We start from the raw sequence: 19,526 nt of genomic DNA, 5'->3' as shown, positions 1-19,526 counted from the left end.
GATTATTAATTAATTATATATTTTATTATTAATAATTATATATTATATAATTATAATATTATAATAGTATTATTATGTCAGGTGATATTGAAGGAATTAAATGATACAAGTGAAATCGTGACAGCTGCATATACTCATTTCTTATTGCTACTGCAAAAAAATTTCCATAAAGCCAAGTGTGGTGGTGCATGCCTATAAATCAAGCACTTGGGAGGCTGAGGCAGGAGGATTGCCACAAATTTGAGGCCAGCCTGCATTACATAGTGAGTTCAAGACCAGTCTGAACTGAATAGTGAAACCCTGTCTCAAAATATTAAAAAAAAAAAAAAACTTTCCACAAATGTAGTGGCTCAATATAACATAGATTTAGGGCCAGGGATTTGGCTCAGTGGTGCCACTGCCTGCCTCGCAAGCACAAGATCCTGAGTTCAATTTTGGGTACAAAAAACAAAAAAACCATAATGTATACTCTTATAGTTCAGTAGGCCCAGAATAAAAACTGGGTCAACAGTAGTAAATTCATGTGGGAGGATCTGGGGGAAGATACCTAGTGTCACTTTTTCTAGCTTGGGAGGCTAGTGGCTCCTGGTCCCTTCCTCTATGTTCTGAGCCAGAAAGATGGTAGCTTCCACTCTTCCAGCTGCCCTCCATCATCATGTTACCTTTTCTTAATTTTAGAAGGACTCTGTGATCACATTGGGCCCACCTGAATAATCTACAGTAATCTTCCCATCTCAGAATCCTTCACTGCATTTTACAAAGTCCCTTTTTCCATGTAAAGTAAAAGCTTCTATGCACAGGTTCTAACGACAGGGATGCAGCTATCTTTGTGGGGCCATTATTCAATTTACTGCAGGACCATGGTTTGTGACAGTCTCCTAATGGGTCAGGCCTCACCTAAGGCCTTCCCACTGTCTCCTTACAACAGCCCCATGAGGAGAGGACTGGCATCAACCCATTTTACAGATGAGAAAACTGAGGCCCAGAGAAGAAAATTCAGTTGGCCAGGTCACATCAAGATTAGGAGGCTGAGGGCCAGGGATTTACCTCAGCGGTTCGGTGGCCTGCCTTGCAAGCGTAAGGACCTGAGTTTAATTGCCAGTACCAAAAAAAAAAAAAAAAAAAAAAAAAAAAAAAAAAAAAAAAAAAAAAAAAAAAGATTAGGAGGCTGAACCAGGGTTCAAACTGAGTACAACATCAGACCTGGTTTTCTTGACTGTGCTTTCTTAGCCACTGTGTTGCTTTGTTTCCTGTGCTCTGCCTTTGCATAACTGGGTGTTAGCTGTGTTTCTGTGGGCGCTTTCCTTTTTTTTTTAAATTTAGATTTTGGACACAAGTTCTCACTAGGCAGTCCAGGCTGGCCTTGAAGCCAGGCTAGTCCTGAATTTATGATCCCCCTTCCTCAGCCTCCCAAGTGCTGAAATTAGGCCACCCCACCCAGCTGTGTGGGCTCTAAGGCTGTAGTGTTGTCAGTCACTGCTGCACTGCCCATGTTGTTGTATTGTGTGTCAACCCTTCTGCCAGGTTGTGTGTTATGAGAGTTCTACCGTCTGCGGCAGACTCATTCGGTATCGTGTTGCTGAAGGGTGTCACTCCACACTGGTTATTGTGTGTACCTTGTCACCACGTACAGGAATATTTCTCAGGGGGCTGTTAGGTCCCTGTACCCATAATTGAGTGTATTGGCAAGTACTGTGGTGGTATTTACGGAGTGTTTTGTTGCTGTGTTGTTCTGTGTTCTGCCTGCTTATCACTGCTCGCTAAGGTGTTGGGTTTTGTCACCAAGACCAGCCTGTTCTGGTGTGTTTACTGGTGTACTACAGTTGTGTGGGTTCTTGGGGTGGTGGGATGCAGCATAATGGGTGGCCCTGTTCGGGAGCCTGTGCCTCAGGACAGTTGTCCTGGTTGGGTCAGACACTACCAATTGGGGCTGTGCCTGCGTGTGGACTAGTGGTTGCATACTGAGCTGACCCATTCCGCCCCTCACCCTCAGGCAAGCCCTTCAATCCCGTTTATGCTGAGCCGCTCGGTGTGCAACATTGTATGTTCGGTGGTCTTCGGCAGCCGCTTCCACTATGATGATGACCGGCTGCTCAACATTATCCAGCTCATCAACGACAACTTCCAAATCATGAGCTCGTCTTGGGGCGAGGTCAGTAGACTGAGTTCAGTGGGGTGAACGGGGTCCTGCGGCTAACAGGAAACAGCTGGTGGGAAAGAAAATGTGACACACACACACACACACACACACACACACACCCCGGCTTCAGACCGCCTCCACCCATCCTCCGGGCGCCAGCCCCGCCCCCTCCATCCCTCCTTCAGACCTGCTCCCCGATTACTTGACCCAGCACTTGCCTTGCGCCCCCCTACTCCTGAACACACGCCCTGCCGGCTCCTCCAAGCCTCTCCAACTCTGCTGGTCCCCAGCTGTACACTATCTTCCCGGCCCTCCTGGACTGGTTGCCCGGGCCACACCGACGAATATTCCAGAACTTCGGCCGCATGAAAGAGCTCATCGCTTGCAGCGTCCGCGAACACCAGGCCTCCCTAGACCCCAGTTCTCCCCGGGACTTCATCGACTGTTTCCTCACCAAGATGGCACAGGTAAGCCCTGCCTGGAAGTCTCACTTCTGGTCTGACCCAAAGCCTTCCTGCTGCTCGGACCTCAAACCCAAAAAGGGCCCTAGATTGAACGGGGCTGGGGACTTAATCCAGGAAAAGCTAAGGCGGCTGGTTTTGCTGGACGCTTGCCGGAGCCACCAACAATTAACTCATTAAAAAGTTGTTAAAGCCCTGCCCAAAATGTTAATCGGGCCCTGCCTCCTAGATTTTCCCTCCCTACCCAGCCCTTCCACGCTCCCCAGCTCCCCGAGGTAGGGAAGCTGATCAGAGGAGGGGCCGGACTGGCACCCGGACACGGCGAGCGTGTCGCTCAGCCTCAGGCCCCGGCTCATATCTGCACCCCTCAAACACGCCAGGAGAAGCAGGACCCGTTAAGCCACTTCTACATGGATACCCTGCTGATGACCACACACAACCTGATCTTTGGGGGCACCGAGACGGTGGGCATCACGCTGCGCCACGCCTTCCTCATACTTATGAAGTACCCGAAAGTGCAAGGTGTGCCTGCGGCTCATCAGCCCCGAGACTCACCTGAAGCAGCCCCGAGCAAGGCCTAGGTTGCCCCGCCAAACCCACACGGAGGCAGATCCCACCTACAGGGCTGTAGGGTACCCACAGTAGCGGGCGCGGATCCCGCCCACAGAGCCTTGAAACTGCCCACGCCGCCCGAGTCCTGAGCGCCACACACCCTGCCCGTCCAGGACCCTAACCCCTGCTGCATATCCCGACCCCACCGCCTCGCTCGCCGAGCCTCCAGCCCTCCCTCACAGCTCACCTGTTGGATTCCCAGAAGCCCCTCTCGAGTCCTGTCGGGACCTGGGTCCTAGGCGCCCTGAAGCCCCGCCGCACGACCCCTGCTTTGCAGTCCTGCACCAGCCAGCGTTCGCGCTCCTTCCGGAGCTCTGGCCGAGCACTACACGCCCCCTGCGCGGGCCTGGCGCAGGGAGGCTGGGCTAGATCGCTCCACCCGCGCGCGCTAAGCCAGTCCCAGTCCCTCAGCGCCGCGGGTCCCCTCCCCTCCCGCTCCACCTTCCGCCCCTCCACCCGCAGCTCGCGTGCAGGAGGAGATCGACAGAGTGGTGGGGCACTCCCGGCTGCCGTCGCTGGACGACCGCGCGGCCATGCCTTACACTGACGCGGTGATCCACGAGGTGCAGCGCTTCGCAGACATCATCCCCATGAATTTGCCCCACCGCGTCACTCGAGACACGGCCTTCCGCGGCTTCCTGCTACCCAAGGTGTGCTAAACACCTGGCAAACGACATCAGGCAACTCACACTCGTTGGCAAGGGGTACCCTAGGGCCTAGCGATCGGCTCCCCAGGCCCTAGCAATGGACATTTATCTGAGATTCTTAAATCCAGAATCACAGGCCCCTCTCAGGACCCGACACCACACCACAGTGGACTGGATCCTGTCCCAAACTCCATACCTCTGCCCTATCACCACTCCCCTTTCTAGACCCCTCTCCAGAATCCCTGGGGCCTGGGACTTCATCCTGAGAATTCCTGGGGCCACTGCCCTCAGCGGGAACCCCAGATCGAGTCCTACGTCCCGCCCCACCCCCCTGGCCTATCCTAGGACCTCGGACCTGTAGAGTAGAAACCGTTTTTGGAAACATCCCAGCCAGCTGCTCATCACCCTAACATCACCCTCTCGCCCACAGGGCACGGATGTCATCACCCTCCTCAACACTGTGCACTATGACCCCAGCCAGTTCCTGAAGCCCCAGGAGTTCAACCCCGAGCATTTCCTGGATGCCAATCAGTCCTTCAAGAAGAGCCCTGCCTTCATGCCCTTCTCAGCTGGTGAGGGCAGGAATCAGTTTTGTTATTTTAACCCTAACCCTAATTTCACCAAACTTCTCAGCTCAGTTTTGGGTGCACAGAGACATTCATTCATTCCTTCATTCCCTCTCCCAACTCTGTTCCTGGGTAAATCATGATTAATCCGAGGGAAGAGGTGGGGAGGTAGATGAACTATTTCACTTGAGAATGTTCATCGGCAGACTCTCCGCTAGGTGGTGCAGTTGATGTGGCTCCAGTTTTTCTTGGCTCTGCTCTGCTGGAAAACAATCCTTGTTTACTCAGTAGCAGGGGTTTGGGGGGGGTAATAAGTGGTACATTCACATATTGCCTACTCTATGCCACAGGCTGCCTCTGAGAAGTTGCAAAGGTAGTGGCCAAGACCTGGAGAGCTGTGTGGTCTTGGATGTTACTTCACTTCTCGAGTCTCAATTTTTTTTGTTACCGTGGATCGAAATCGGTCCTTGTGCTTGTGAGGCAGGTGCTGGAACCACAGGGCTAAATCCCCGGCCCCTGAGTCTCAATTTCTACATCTATAAACTACACTCATCTTTTGGAATTGTTAGGAGGATTAAGAGCAGGATTTAAGTAGGAGCTTAGAGAGTGCACAACACAAAGAACTACCTAAGAATCACTGCTTTTTGTTTTGTCTGGTTTTTGACCTAAAACTCATGGCAATCCTCCTGCCTCAGCCTCCCGTGGTAGGATTACAGACGTGCGCCACCACGCCTGGCCACATTCTCACAGCCTTACCTGTATTTACTATTCACAACTTCACGAGGCACTAGCATCATCTCCATTTCGAATACTCAGAAATTCCCAAGAGCACAAAAGCAGCCTTGACAGAGCCAGGGTGTGAACCAGGCCTTGCGCCTGTTGCCCAGTTTGTTCTGCTTTACCATTATTTAGAGCATCTTTCTTCTCCAGACCTTTAGATGGGTCTGTGATGTCCCCCACCATTGTCTTCATATCGGGTTTCCCCCTGAGGATCTGGGTGCAGCCGTTCCCCCTCTTATCTCACTGCCCCACTGCCCGCCCCGCAGGGCGCCGACTGTGCTTGGGCGAGCCACTGGCACGCAAGGAGCTCTTCCTCTTCTTCACCGCCATCCTGCAGAACTTCACATTGCAACCGCTGGCGGCGCCCGAGGACATCGACCTGACCCCGCTCAGCAGCGGTCTGGGCAAGGTGCCGCGGCCCTTCGAGATGCGCATGAGCATGCGCTGACGCCCAGACCTTCCGGGTTGGCCTGTGAGCTGCCAGGCGGCGCGCTGGGCCACAGGGGCCCTCATCTGCCTCGCTGTGGGCCTCTTCCCTGCACCCTGGGCCTGCCACGTGCCCGTCCTTCATCCCTCCTACATGAGTCCCACCTGCACACGAAAAAAAAAACAGGGAATGGGATGGGTGTCTTGTACAAACAGAGCTTGATAGGTGACACGACTTTTTCTGGGCTCTTTGTATCATTTTCTAGCAAATAATCTCCGTAAGAATCAAACCTGTCTGGGCTGATTAACGAAGCAGGAAAGTCTCGGGGTGGTGAGAGAGGCTGCAGAGGGGAAGACACCTGTGACTAGCTGTACCATCGCCTGCAGGAAGCACAGTAGCACTTTTCCTGGTATCCTGGAGAATGGAGACAAGGCAGCCCGGAGAGACCAAACAGAAGTCCGTGAGAGATGTAAGCAAGATTGTGAAGGCCTGAGAAAAGATTCTGCTTCCTATTCACACTGTTCTAAAGGTTTCATTTAATTCTCCGTGAGGCAAAGCAGTATTTTTATCACGTTTACAGGTGAGTGAACTGAGGCTAGGGCAGGTGAGGTGAATTGTCTGAGATCACATAGCAAGGATGGGTAGAGCCTGGACCTCAGCAATCTGGGCCCAGACACTGGGCTCGGGACCACTACCTTTCAATCTCACAAGTCAGAGACAAGAGAAAGATACTGTCAGAACAGTGGGGACAGGAGGAGGGAGGGACAGAATGAGGTTGGGAGAGGGGTGGGAAGTGGTAGGAAGAGAAACATCACAGAAGGGCCAGGGACTTGACGTAGCTCAGTGGTTCTGCCGCCTGCCTCAAATGCACAGGAGAGTTCAATCCCGGGTACCAAAAAACAAAAACAAAAAAAAATCACAGGAGGGCAAAGAATGGGGCAGATGAGTAAGGCAGACTGTCCACACCCCCACTCCTCTTGCTGGACCATCCCTTTGGCCTGCAATTCCTTCCTGTGGGGGTTAAGATGGTATCCTACTGACCGGAGCTTTGCTCGCTAGAGAGGCATCAGGAGCTGAGACATGGTGCTGGCCAGGTGAAGCACACAGCTCCTCAATCCCCACAGGTGGACCAGTCTGCAGCAGGCATCAACCAGGTACTCAGGCAGATGGGGAGACGGCAAAGAGAAACAGATGGAGATACAGAAGAGAGACAGGCAAGAAGAGGGGACAGCAGGGAAAGACCTCGAAAACCAAAGATGGAGAATGATACAAAGAAAAAGTGTGACAGGAATAGAGAGTCACTGAGAAAAGACAGATTTCAAGGGAGAGGGAAGACAAGGAGCTTCTAATACAGAAACAAATTAAGAGAGGGACTGAAACCAGGTACAGTGGCCCATGCCTGTAAACCCAGCTACTCAGGAGGCTGAGGCAGGCAAGAGAATCACAAGTTCAAAGCTAGCCTGGGCAACTTAGGGAAACCCTCAAAACTAAAAGGGCTGGGGATGAGGCAAGATGAGAGACTTGAGAGAAAGAAGAAAAGGAAGATGTGGGCTGCGGAGATAGAACAAAAAAATTTGAGGTGGAAACTGGAAGGATGAAAGTTGCACACTCACTCAAATGCAACTATTTACTGAGCACATATGTGCTGACCACTGTTTTAGGTGCTGGGGTAAAGATATGAGCAAGATGAATATTTTATTTATTTATCCATACCTGAGATACATCACCAGCCCTTTTATTTTCAGGCAGGGTCTCACAAAGTTGTAAAGTTGTCAGGACTGAGCTGTCTTACACTATCCTCCAGCCTCAGCCTCCCAGAGTGCTAGAATTACAGATTTATGTCACCACACCCACAAAAATCTTGACTCCTGAGGAGCTGGCATTCCAGAGGGCAGCCCCCAGTCAAGAGAAAAGAGGGAAGAGCCAGGAGTTGGAGAGAAAGCCAGAGACCCAAAAACAGAAGACCCATCACAGAGCCTGACCCACAGGGTTGGGGTGGGGTCAGAGAGGGCACAGCTGACAGGAGCCAGGGAGGGGGCCACACTGCAATCCCAGCACTCTGCAGGTCGAGGCATGTGGATCATGGGTTTCAGCCTACTCTGGGCAATTTAGCAAGACCTTGTCTCAAAAAAGTGGGGGAGAGGGCTGGGATGCAGCTCAGTGCAAAGGTGCTGGGTTGAATCCCAAGAAAAAGGAGGAAAAGGAAAGGGGGAAAGGGAAAAAGGAAAACAGAAAAGGCAGGCAGACAAGCTAACAGGTCGGAAGAACCTGCAGAGGAGAGTGAGGTCAAGACAGAGTGGGGACAGATATTCTGAGGACGATGAGGACATGACAGAGGCAACAAGAGAGAAAGGGCGCAGTAGGGAGAGAAAGATGAGCAGAGAAACAGACTGGGAGTGAGGAGGACTCTGAGACAAGACAGTGAGATCAACATAAATGCTAAGACACTCCCACTCTGCGGCACCCACACCAGGCAGGAAGGCTGCACCTGGAAGGACAGGGAGGGGCACAAGGTGGACCACATTCAGGAGCAGTTTGGTACTGACTCGGCCCCACCCATGCAGGCCCACACCCCTGCAGCCGGTGCCCCACAAGGGATGTCTGTCCATCACGACCTGGCCTGATAGTGGTGCCTACTGAGAAAGCACTCATGCAGGTGCACATGCAGCAGCAGGGGAGCCAGGCAGGGCGCATAAGCACCAGGACTGAGGATTGGGGGGCCTTGTTTGGGGATGGGCAGCTAACAGGCACTCGCCCTTCCAGTTTGCCCTGCTCCAACACAAAACCCACAGAAATGAAATCACGGTTAAGGGACACCAGCATGGAAGCTCTCAGGCACGATGATCCCAGCGCAGCTGCTGCAGCTCCTAACGCTCCTGCTTGTGCTGGGTCTGGGCTGAGGTGCTCAGGAGCAGATGCTCACCCTCATGCCTACAGCGCTACCAGGGCAGGAGAACTTGCTGCAGCTGATGTCTGGGAGACTGAACCCTGCACTCTTGGAGGCGGCCCAGGAAGTAGATGGGGAAACAGAATTCGGGGTGCATGCAAGTAGGGTTGGGGGATAGAACTCCTAGTTCACTGAATGAAGACAGCTGAGCTAAGGGACGAGGAAGAGGAAGGCTGTGGAGCAAGGGATCGGGTCCTTCTGGACACCAGATCCTCGCAGCTCTCCTGCCACTGGTGCCGCAATCGGTGTGGCTGGGACTGCACACTGCACCGATGCTGAGGGCTACAGGATACGTTAGTACCACATACAGATACATTCTCTAGCTTCTGAGCCTCAGTGGTTTGGGAACACTTCTTACATGGAGATGGTGAGGCCTAGGAGATGGAAGCGAGGACTCAGACCTGCCAGTCTGGGCAGACAGAGTGGAGCTGGGAATATGGGGTAAGGCCTAACAAGAGAATTCAAAGCCAGCAAGGGCAAACTGTGGGACAGAGCTAAAGCAGAGGAGTCCAACTGAGGTTTATGGTGCAGACAGAAGGAAAGAGCCTGAGTCAGAGCTTTAAAGAGCAGACACAGGTCAGAGATTAGGACCAGCAAAGGTGGGTTCAATGTGTGGGTAAGACCAAGGCTGGTAACTAGGGAGTCTGGTAAAGAAACGCGAACTGAGAGGAAGTTGGCTCCTGGAGTTTCCTAGAGTTCAAGAACCTAAAAAGTGTGCAGTCAGTGACTGGGTGCTTCCCAGATGAGGAATGGCCAATTCCCCAGCCTTCCCCTTTTTTGGGGGGGGGGAACAGGATCTCACTATGTACTTGAGGCTGGCCTCAAACTTGCGGCAAACCTATCCTCCTGCCTTACAGGTGTGCACCAGCACACCCAGCTGTGAAGCCCTTAAGTTACAATTTCCACATCATCCATTCCAGATGTGGTGAGAGCTGGCTCCACTGTCTCCTATGTGTATGATAAATATGAGCATACAGCCCTGCCCATGATGGACCATTAGAATGGGTCTTAGCTTCTTGAAATGGTTCGTACATGGTGGCACACACCCATAATCCCAGGACTTGGCAAACTGAGGCAGGAGGCTCCACTCAGGTTTGGGGCCAGCCTGGGCTACAGTGACTTCAAGGCCAACCTGAACTACATAACAAGCTTGTCTCAAAAAAAAATCTGAATTTTTTTTTGGTACTGGGGCCTTGCACTTGTGAAGCAGGCAGTGGAACCACTGAGCTAAATCCCCAGACCCTAAGAAAAAAAAAAGTTCTTGAAACGGAAGCACAGTCATGACCCAATCTCCCCATTGGGAAACAAAGGCCTAGCAACATTGCTCAAAACCCTATTAAAATTCGGTTTCCCTGGTCCAGGATTCAGCTCAGTGGTTCTGCTGCCCAAGTTTGATCCACAGTACTACAAAAAAAAAAACAATTGTTTCCCCAAATGTACACTTTCCCCTCTCTCTTGGACTGGTTTCTGGGGCTTCTCAAAGATCTCCAAGTCTTCATGTCTGAGCAAATCTAGTGACACCGGCAGGCGAGGTAGTCTGAAGAGACTCACGGTTTCACCAACTGCTTCCTTGTGTAAGCTCCTGCCACCTTCCATACGATCCATGCTGCCCACCAGTAGACACCCAGAACTGGAAGTAGCTCTCTGCCTGCAGAGGCAGGAGCCAGCAAGCCACTTCCAGGAGATGCCAGTGTTGACTACAGGTGATCTCTTCTTAGGTGGCTCAAGAGCCACCCTGAACAAGTCGTGCACACGCTCTAAACCAACACAGACCCAGTGTTTCACTGCATGCTGCCACTAAGGCTGCCACACACCCTCACCAGGGCTGCACACCCCTGGGGCCATTCTCTGCCACAGTTGCATACAAAGCCTGGGCTGTGATGGGGGAGCCCCAGAGCCAGGAGCATAGGCACCTACTCCAGATCAGCCTGAATGGGTCAGGGAAGTGATAGGTGAAGCACGATCAGCATCCTGGAGAAAGGCAGCCTACCTGTAATCCCAGCTACTCAAGAAACTGAAGCACAATCTTTGAGTCCAGGAGTAGCAGGACAGTCTGGGCAACATACCAAGACCCAATCTCAAAACAAATACAAAGCTTTTACAGAGCTGTACACTCCCCTAAGGCACCTTCATGATTCCTGAACTTTCATCTTTGCACTAAGACCCCACCCAATTCAAAGACCCAGTTTCCTTTAATGCCAACTTCCCGACCCATAGGGAAGGGACCAACGTGGACTGGCCCGGGGGACATTAGGGGCTCACCATGTATCCACATCCCCCAAAAAGCAGATGTGCCTGGATGCAAGCCTGGCCTGCTCGGAGATCTTCCTCATGTTTACAGTCACCCTGCACAAGTTCCGTTCCCTGTGGAGAGCCCGCCCATAACCTCACTGCCCCATGCCCTCGCCTCTGCAATGTCCCTCTGGCCTTCTAGCTCTGCCTGGTGGACCAGAGTTCGGCCAAGGCAGTTTCACAGGCCGAGATCTCCTTAACCCCTGCTCAAAAAAGACCCCATCCAGTAGGTGGAGGAGGTCTCATTACAGACAGGGAGTTCGCTGTGTGCAGCTTTGAGGTAAACTTTTATTTCTTGGCTGACAGGACTTTCACACCCATGATCCTCCCAGCACCTCACTCTGCCCAAGCAGCAGCGGCCCGATCTGAAAGGTGCCATAACCAAAGGGGTTGGGGAGCCACTTCACATTCCAGGCTGGAGGAGTTGGGTTGGTTGGGCCTTGGGGCTACTGCCCTCTAACCCCAAACCTATGCCAGCAAGAGGCCATGACTCACCTCAACCCCAAATCCTGCCTCCCAGATCTCCACAACCAGTGGGGTAATGACCAGACAGGACAGAACACAGGCTCTCGGCTTCAGTAAAGGTGGCCCCCAACACTGGCTACTGCCCATGTCACAACCCAGCCCCCTCATGGGGCAGCAGGTCTCTCCTCATTGGTCCTCATTGAAGCCCAGAGCCCTCCATACCAGGTGGGACAGAGGCAAGCCAGAAGCAGCAGCAGAGGCAGAAAAGGAGCAGGCACCCAGACTGGCAGGCTGCTGAGAGGGCCCCGGGCTCTCCTGAAGTCGGTTGAGCAGTCGGTCCATGCAGCTCTGGGGCTGGCCACTAGGTGGGCGTGGTCGGCTGTGATACAGGTACCTGGACACCTTTCTGTCCAGATGCTGAGGGCGAGAGGCAGGAAAATGTGTCATCAGGGAAGGGAAAAAGAGGCCAAAGGAAACCTGGGAAGATGGGGAAAGGATCAGGAAGAAATGGGGCTCGTGGTAGGGGTACAAGAAAAGGAGGTTGGCTTGGAAGAAATGAGGATGAATGAGTGGTAGAACTAAGAAACTGCTAAGGGGGATGAGGATGTAGCGCAGCAGTACAGTGCTTGCCTAGCATGCACAAAGCCTGGTGTTAGATATGGGAGGAGGTATTATAATGAGGTGGCTAGGTGGCTTAAGGCCTATAAGAATACAGGAAGTAGGGAGGGACACAAGGCAGGAAGAAGCAGATACCTAGCTGATACTTGTCTTTGGCTGCTGCCCGCTCCTTGGCATCAAAATACCAGACAGTGATGGCGTACCTGGGGACCAGGGCAGCTGAGATGAGTTTTCTGCAATTCTAGTCACCATCTCCACAATGATTCAGTCTACCCACCCTTTTGAGCCACCTTCTTCTGTGCCCACACAGGCCCTCAGCATTTCATCATTTCAGAGTCACGGGGATGGGGGGGTTAGAAAACTTGGCACGGGGGAACACCTGAGCACATCCCTAGAAGTATGGGTCATACCTGGTGGTATAAGCTGGCTTCACTTCATGAGGGTTCCTTCGGTCAGACCAGAAAATGAGCAACCGGTCAAAGAGTGGCTCGATGTTGGCTACCACAGGCCGGCCCTCAGGGAAGATCTGCAGCAGGCCCCCATGCACCTGGGGACAGGCCAGAAGATGAGCCATCTGCTCAGCCTGGAGCAGCACCTTGCATTGTGCGTAGGTGCCCACCAGGGGGTGCAGCACACACCACTCCCTCCCACCACTCCAGCTCCTAAAATGAATGACAGCCCAGAGTGTGCATCGCCATGGAGATGGGCAGGAAGCTACTAAAGACAGGAAAAGGGGGAGTGTGTTCATAAGCAGCCAAGGCCTTTCCCAGAAAGTAGAGTTCTCACCACACAGTCAGCTAGAGAGGAGGTGCCATTTAAGAGAAAGGGCCCACAGATTGTAAAACCATCCCCCAAGGGTTGAGAGGAATTGGCTAGAATCTGAGCCGAGAAGAATGGAGTGGATGCATACTGCCCTACCTCCACACTCTACCTTAACATCCCAGTTCTGATTCAGGTAATAGATACAGGTGATGCAGCGCCCATCGCCGTGGGGATTGTCAACATGCCTCACGTACCCCAGTCCGTTGCCTGGGTAACACGCCACCATGGCCTGGCGGAGATGGAGGAAGGTGGTTTATTGAAGCTGAGAAGTGGTTATTACCCTTGCTCACCCCTTTCTGACTGTTGTCTTCCCTTTTATTTCTTGAGTGTCCTAGGCTCCAACCCCCAAAAGACATTCTCCTATTTCAGTCAAAAGTTGAAGCCCAAGTCCACCAGAAACCACAGTTTCAGGGCCTTTTCACCATACCCTGGACAAGCCACCGCAGGACAGGCTCCAAATCCCAACTCAGATATTTCAGTTTAAGCATTTTTCTGGTATGTAGACCACAGCCTCACTGCCCTAGGCCAGGGTTCTCCCCACCATGTGTGGACACTGACAATGTTCTGATGGACTGGGCTTGGGCTAACGTGGGACCTGTGTTGTTTAAAGGTTCTCCAGATAATTCTACTGTTTGACATTGTTATGCTGAGAACTTCTGCCCTTGACTACAAAGAATTTAACTAAATAAGTCATCTGTCCCATACACATATGAACAGGAACCAAACCTAAAGCCTGATAGAAAGAAAGATCTAATTCTAATTCCAAGCTTGCTGGACAACTCTGGACAGCCACATCTCCTGAATAGACTTCAGCTACTGCAACTGAAGAATAGGGCTAATAGACACCTGTTTGCAGCAGTAGCATTAAGCCCTCTGAGAATATAACTTTGGAAGTTCCAGACCACTAGAGGTCTAACAGGTAGGATTCACCCCAGGTCTTGGCTTCAGAGTTCTTGTTTACTCTGACACTGATACTCCCCCAGCCCAGCCCTGATCACACTGCCTGAGGGCCCTGAGATGTCTGTCACCACCGGTTAATAGGAAGGTGACTGCGCTGTAAAAGAAAGAACCCAGCCACATTTGCAGACCCAATTCTGCGGGAAAGGAGCTACTGAGACCTAGCTCTTAGGGCTGCCACACAAGATGTGACATTAGGGAGGTGTCTTCATTTCACTGCCTCAGGTTCTTCACTCATGGGAGGCAACTAACACTACTTCACAGGCTGTTGTGGACACTGAACAAGATCAAAAATGCCTGGGATGAACCAAAACACAAATTGAAACCATTAAAAGAATGAGAAGTCCCTGTCCCATTCTGTGCCCAAACCCACCGGGAGGGATCGATGAGGCACTAGGCAAATAGGACATCAGCCAGCATGAGGACCCTTCAGCTTCCCCCCCGTCAGGGACCACCTGTCTTGATCCTGCTACCCAAGGCTTCCCAGAAATGCTCAGCTACACCCATGGGCCTGGCCCAGCAGGACAGCCCCAACATAAACATTCATGATCAAACAGATCCGCATATACCGCCAAAACAGGAGGCTTGCCAAGGATTCCAAGACAGGACAGACTGATTCAACCCCTCATCCTCCTCCCAGGTTCCTCTCAGAGTTCACCCTACATGGATGTTAGACTGTTTTTGCATCAAACATATACACCTGATCCACTCCACAACCTGACCCAGGAAAGAGGCCAGGAGACTGGCACCAGCAAAGACCACCCAGCAGTGGAGGACTGATTGTCTGGCAGCATCAGGATACAATGTGAGAGGGCCCTCAAGGAAAACCCCGGCCCCTAAACCCCAAGGTTCAGAAGGGGAAAACTTTGCCCTCATTGTTCCCTGAAGACAGGATGGCACTCAGAACAACTACTTACCAGGAGAAAAGAATGTGGCCGTGGGCCTTGTGGCCTGCAATTGATGAGTCACCGATTGGAGAAGGAGAAAGCCTCCCCAGATGGGACTCCAATCACAATCACACTGGCTCTGCACATGGATGGACATGTGAAGGGCAGTGTGCACCCTCTTTCCCCAACAATCCATCCCCACAAAGCAGCCACAGACCCTTTTCTCCAGGTTTTCAACATACCCCAAGAAAATACGAAGTCCCAGTCACAGCCACAAGCGTACTCTGCCCCTCATCACTCTGCTCTCAAGTTCAACAGACCTCTTCCCCACTTCACAGCCTACACACCTGCCAGGGACACTTTCGCCTGCTCTCCTTGTTATGAGGTCTCAGGTCAAAGGTCGCTTTAAGTCCTCTAGTTGTCTACTCCACTGCTGTCAACATGAGGCACCTGTTTACCCAGCACTGGTCTCAAAAACAGCTTCATCAAAAGCCCCCAGGGCCAGGCCTGTCACCCAGGGGCCCAGGGCACTATCTGCTGACTGAGAGCACCCCTCCAAACCCCATCCCAGGAGGGAAAGCCTCAGCCACAGGGACAAGGGGCAGAGGAACAAGGGATCTTACTCTCTACCCCTCCCACTTCAGCAAACAGGCAGGGGCAATCAAGAGGCAGAATACTGTGAGACTAAGGATGACAGTGAGCCAAGACCCCTACACCTCACACACACATACAACTCAGAAGCCAGAGACTCAGCAAAACTGCTCCTAAAGGGGTAAATCAAATGAGGTGGACCATCTCTGGTGTCCCCCTCTGGAAGTCCTTGTCACCACGAGGAGTGAACTCTCAGCTCCAGGTCAACTGAGCAAAGGGACGGGGGAGAAGAGGGAAGGTACAACAGAACTCCATTCAGGAATGACTTGAGCAGCAAGGTCACCACTGGTAGTTACCGCACTGCTGTCTGTCTCCACTGCCACCACCTCTACCCGCCCTCAGCACCAGCCACACTCCAGAATCCAAGGAGAAGCCCAGACACTGCCCTTGAGACCCTGGAGCCTGACGTTGCTGCAGAGGAAATCCAATGACTGGACTGGCTCTTTCCCTCCCTTCCCCATCCAACCTGGCCTGTTCTTACTTCCCCAGGAAGTAGGGGCAACCAAGGGTGTTTAAAAAGCCAACAACTCCCCTCCTCAATTTTAGACTGGGTCCTATCCATAACAGCACCTAGGTAAGAACCAGAAGCCCCAAAGGGGAAGCCATCTGTTTCAACTTTCCCTCCCAAATCTGCCACAAACTAGGTGAGGACCTAACCTGGTTTTCCTGTTCTGTGGATGAGTAAACTGAGGCTCGGTGCTGTATCACCCTAGTCCACTCAGCTCTTCTCGACTTCCCTCCTGCATGGAGGACTGTCACCAGGGTGCAAGGGCTGAGCCAGAGGCCACACTGATCTTGCCTGCACAGAGGCCAAGCCAGGGAGGGGCCAGCTCTGCCTCACCAGCTATCAAATAACAGGAGGGAGAGGGAAGTAGGACAAAATCCAGCTGGGGTGGGGAGGAAATAGGCTTGGACCCTGAAGGAGCCTTGGTCCCCAGGCCAGCCTGAGAGGAAAAGTTGCACAGAAGCAAAACTCAAGATGGCACCTGAGAGGAGGGGACACCAGGAGCACAGCCTCCAGCTCACACGACAGAACCCGGCCGATGCCATCATCTAGGTATCATGTAGGTATCATGTACTAAGCAGCGGGCATTCCCACAGGCCTAGTTTGTGGACTCACCCCTAGTTTGTGTGACTCACCCCTTCCCAAGAGAATGATCAGGTCAGCAGGCTGGAAAGGTTCCTATATAGGCCTCCAAGCCGATGCCATCAGCTAGGCATCATGTACTAAGCAGCGGGCATTCCCACAGGCCTAGTTTGTGGACTCACCCCTTCCCAAGAGAATGATCAGGTCAGCAGGCTGGAAAGGTTCCTATATAGGCCTCCAGGCCCTAGTTCTTGAGACAACTGGGGACCTATGAAGCCCTGACAAATTGTCCATGAACGCCCAGGAAATAAACCTTTGGTTTACATGAGGGTCTATAGCTTTTTGCAAGATCTCAAAAAGGCTCAGTCTCCAAAAGGTAATTAAAAACTACTACTCTATTGCGCGAGTAGGGGTATTAAAAGACACAAAGGCAAGGGAAGAGACAAGAAAACAAGAGGGGAATGAGGTAACAAACAGGACAGAGAAATGGAAGACAAAGACTAGGACAAGGAGGGGTGGGAAAGATGGGAAAAGAAACTAGCTGGGCCAGGAGGTAAACAACTGGACGATGCCACCATCTTCAATGCAGATCCTGTAACAGGTCCACGGACAAAACATAGTCATGACTGGTACTCAAAACAGCAGGGAACACCCACCTCCTGAACTTCAGGATTACCTCACCACTGCAACCCTTCCCCCCACCACCCCACCTTCAAGTTCTCCTATGTGAGAACCAGGATGATAACACACGCCTGTGAACATGGACAGACAAGAGGACAGGGCAACAGGGATGGACAAGACCAAAACATTAGCCCATCTACACTGACTGTGCTCAATCTGGGGTCCCTAAACAAATACCTGGAGCCAAGAATCCCACCATAACCCATACACAAGTGTGGGGCTGGGTCAGCAGCTCTCACCAGGTTCTCCAAGAGGATTCCTGTAAGGTCAAGAACCACTGTGGCTCCAGGATAAACTTCTGATTTACAGGTGCATAAATCAAGGCCCATGGAGAGGAGAGAGACTCCCTCCCCAGAATACCCTCTTCCCAGATACATGTACCCCTCAGCTACAGCTGCCTAAACCCTTTTGAGGACACTGAAGCCTGTCCCCAACGCTACTCTTGTCAGAGCACCAAATACTCAACAAAAAGTACTCCTGCCAGGCTTGTTGGTGCTGCCTACAATCCCAACACTCAGGAGGATAAGACAACAGAATCACCACAAATTTAAGACCAGCCTGGACTACACAGTGAGTTCAAGGTCAGCCCTACCTATATAGCAAGATCTTGTCTTTAAAAAAAAAAGGTGCGACCCCCCCCCACAAAGCCCCCACCAAGGCTTACCTTGGTGCGCCCGTTGATGACGTAGTTGCCCAGCCTCCCAGCACAATGGCGAATTACAGTGTCCACATGGGCCATGAGGGCACCGATGCTCCAGCAGCCTGGCTCGTGACCCTCTACCCAGGCAATCTGGTCCCCTCGAATGCTACTTGGCGGGATGGCCCGCTGGCTCACTAGCTGCCCATCACGCAGGCGCCCACCCCACCTCAGGGCCTCTACCTCAGCCAGCACACGGCCACCTAGGGCTGCTCCTAAAAAATTGTCCTTGACGCAGATGCCATAGTACCGCATGCAAGGCACAATATAATCCAGGGCCAGGCGCTCAGGTGCAGAAGGCAGAGCTTCCGCCCTCAGCCTAGCACCCACTTCTCCACTACTGCTACTAGTGCTGCCACTGCCACTGCCCATACCTCCCTCCCTCTCTGCCTCCTGGTTCTCTTGCCTGGCCCAAGACCGCTTGGCAGGTGAAGGAGCATCCCCACCATCCTCTGCCCACTTCCGTTTTGGGGCCTCAGGCCGGGCACCCTGGGCTGCCAGTCGCTGGCACTCCTTGGTGACCAGTGCTGCAGCACCCTCACTCTGCAGTGGCCACAGCTCGCCACCATCCTGCCCACCAAAGCCCTCCCGCAGGGGGCTGGCAGTGGTGGAGGTGGCTGTGGCTCTGAGGGTCCCACTCCCTGCCGAGGCTTCACCAGGCACTCCTGGATGGTGGCAGGAGGGTAGCAGGGGACAGGGCAGGTAACTCTCCACCCCCATCCTGGGCCGGCTGGACTCCAAGGACTCGGACAAAGACACCGGCAACTGAGGGAGAGACGGATTCAGGGCCTGCGGCTGGCACGGGCTGTCCATGGCAGCAATGTCTTCATCCCCCGGGCATGGAGGGCACGGCCAGGGCCCATGGTGCCACCCAGCGCCTCCTGCTCCTCCTGCTCCTCCTCCAGTTGATACAGCTGGGGGTCGCTGGGCTTGGCGCAGGGCAGGGCAGAGCGAGGCAGCAGGAACTCCTCTTGTGCCCTAGGGATGCTTGCTGGTCCCCAGGTCCGCTGTTGTCTCTAGATGCTTAAGGTTGCTGCAGGGAAAGGAAGAAAAGAAGGGACATGAGAGCAACTAGAAACAGGCAAGCTAAGGGACAGGTAGATAAAAGCAAGATGACCAGGATACACTAGGCCCCAGTGACCCCCCCACAACCAGAGGCCAAGTGAGAGAGAGAACTCTGAGAATTTAAAGGGATACAGCTGACAAGCACAGGACAGTGAAGGATAAGAGCCAGAAGAAATAGGTAGATGACCAAAGACAAAGAACAGTAATTTAGGGGGAGGAAAAGTACCCACACAGAAGCGGGGGGGTTTGGGTAGAAAACAAACGGTGTGGGGTGAGAGGAGCAGGAGAGATGCGCCTGGGGGCTCGAGAGACACGGAAAAGTGCGAATCTACACTGGGGGATACAAGAAAGTCTGAGCTGGGAGCGACCAGGAGGCAGAGGAAACTGGGGAGTCCACAGACAAAGAGAATGTGGCCCCCACAGACAGAAAAACAGACCGGAGGGAAGGCCTGAGGCGGCCAGACCCAACAGGGGGGTAGGGTCGACCTGCGCCCAACCCGAGGAAGCCTCCGGGGGACGGACACACACCCAGACGGAAGGGAGGTCCGGAGGGAGACGGACAGGGGGAAGGGGGCCCGAGAGGAGGGTCCACGGCAACCCAGGGCGCGCGCACTGGCCGACCGGACTAGTGAGAAGGCGCCCCACTCCCAAGCTCCGGCTGTGCAGACCCCAAGGCCCCATCCGGCACAGAGGGCGAGAGAAGCCGGCCTAGGACCGCCCCGAC

At 53.0% G+C, this 19,526-nt stretch overlaps 3 protein-coding genes across 3 annotated transcripts in view; 1 reads left to right on the top strand and 2 right to left on the bottom strand.

Annotated features, from left to right (window-relative positions):
* Window positions 1-5,655, top strand: part of LOC104855625 (cytochrome P450 2F1) — a 9,590-nt gene extending 3,935 nt beyond the window's left edge. The window contains 7 exon segments of the mRNA XM_019206125.2: window positions 1,999-2,009; window positions 2,011-2,152; window positions 2,431-2,607; window positions 2,982-3,123; window positions 3,676-3,863; window positions 4,291-4,432; window positions 5,473-5,655. Of these exon segments, the coding sequence (XP_019061670.1) occupies window positions 1,999-2,009; window positions 2,011-2,152; window positions 2,431-2,607; window positions 2,982-3,123; window positions 3,676-3,863; window positions 4,291-4,432; window positions 5,473-5,654 (984 nt within the window). The 3' untranslated portion in view covers window position 5,655.
* Window positions 5,656-11,142: 5,487 nt separating this feature from the next.
* Window positions 11,143-18,570, bottom strand: Egln2 (egl-9 family hypoxia inducible factor 2). The gene is made up of 5 exons (XM_010614452.3): window positions 17,705-18,570; window positions 12,887-13,006; window positions 12,366-12,502; window positions 12,091-12,158; window positions 11,143-11,754 (listed from the first exon to the last, which is right to left on the bottom strand). The coding sequence occupies exons 1-5, from the start codon at window positions 18,548-18,550 to the stop codon at window positions 11,699-11,701; spliced, it is 1,227 nt and encodes a 408-aa protein (XP_010612754.1). The 5' UTR covers window positions 18,551-18,570; the 3' UTR covers window positions 11,143-11,698.
* A 132-nt stretch (window positions 18,571-18,702) lies between these two features.
* The window catches only part of Rab4b (RAB4B, member RAS oncogene family), an 11,756-nt gene continuing 10,932 nt past the window's right edge, over window positions 18,703-19,526 (bottom strand). Inside the window, exon 8 of the mRNA XM_010614450.3 lies at window positions 18,703-18,770. The gene's annotated coding sequence lies outside the window, so the exon portion shown is untranslated. The remainder of the gene's footprint in view (window positions 18,771-19,526) is intronic.

The sequence above is a fragment of the Fukomys damarensis genome, unplaced genomic scaffold, assembly GCF_012274545.1.
Source record: "Fukomys damarensis isolate Sample0158 unplaced genomic scaffold, DMR_v1.0_HiC HiC_scaffold_19, whole genome shotgun sequence".
In the NCBI taxonomy this organism is placed as follows: Eukaryota; Metazoa; Chordata; class Mammalia; order Rodentia; family Bathyergidae; genus Fukomys; species Fukomys damarensis.
The sequence above is the reverse complement of the archived record's forward strand: the minus strand, read 5'-3'. Positions and strand labels throughout refer to the sequence as shown.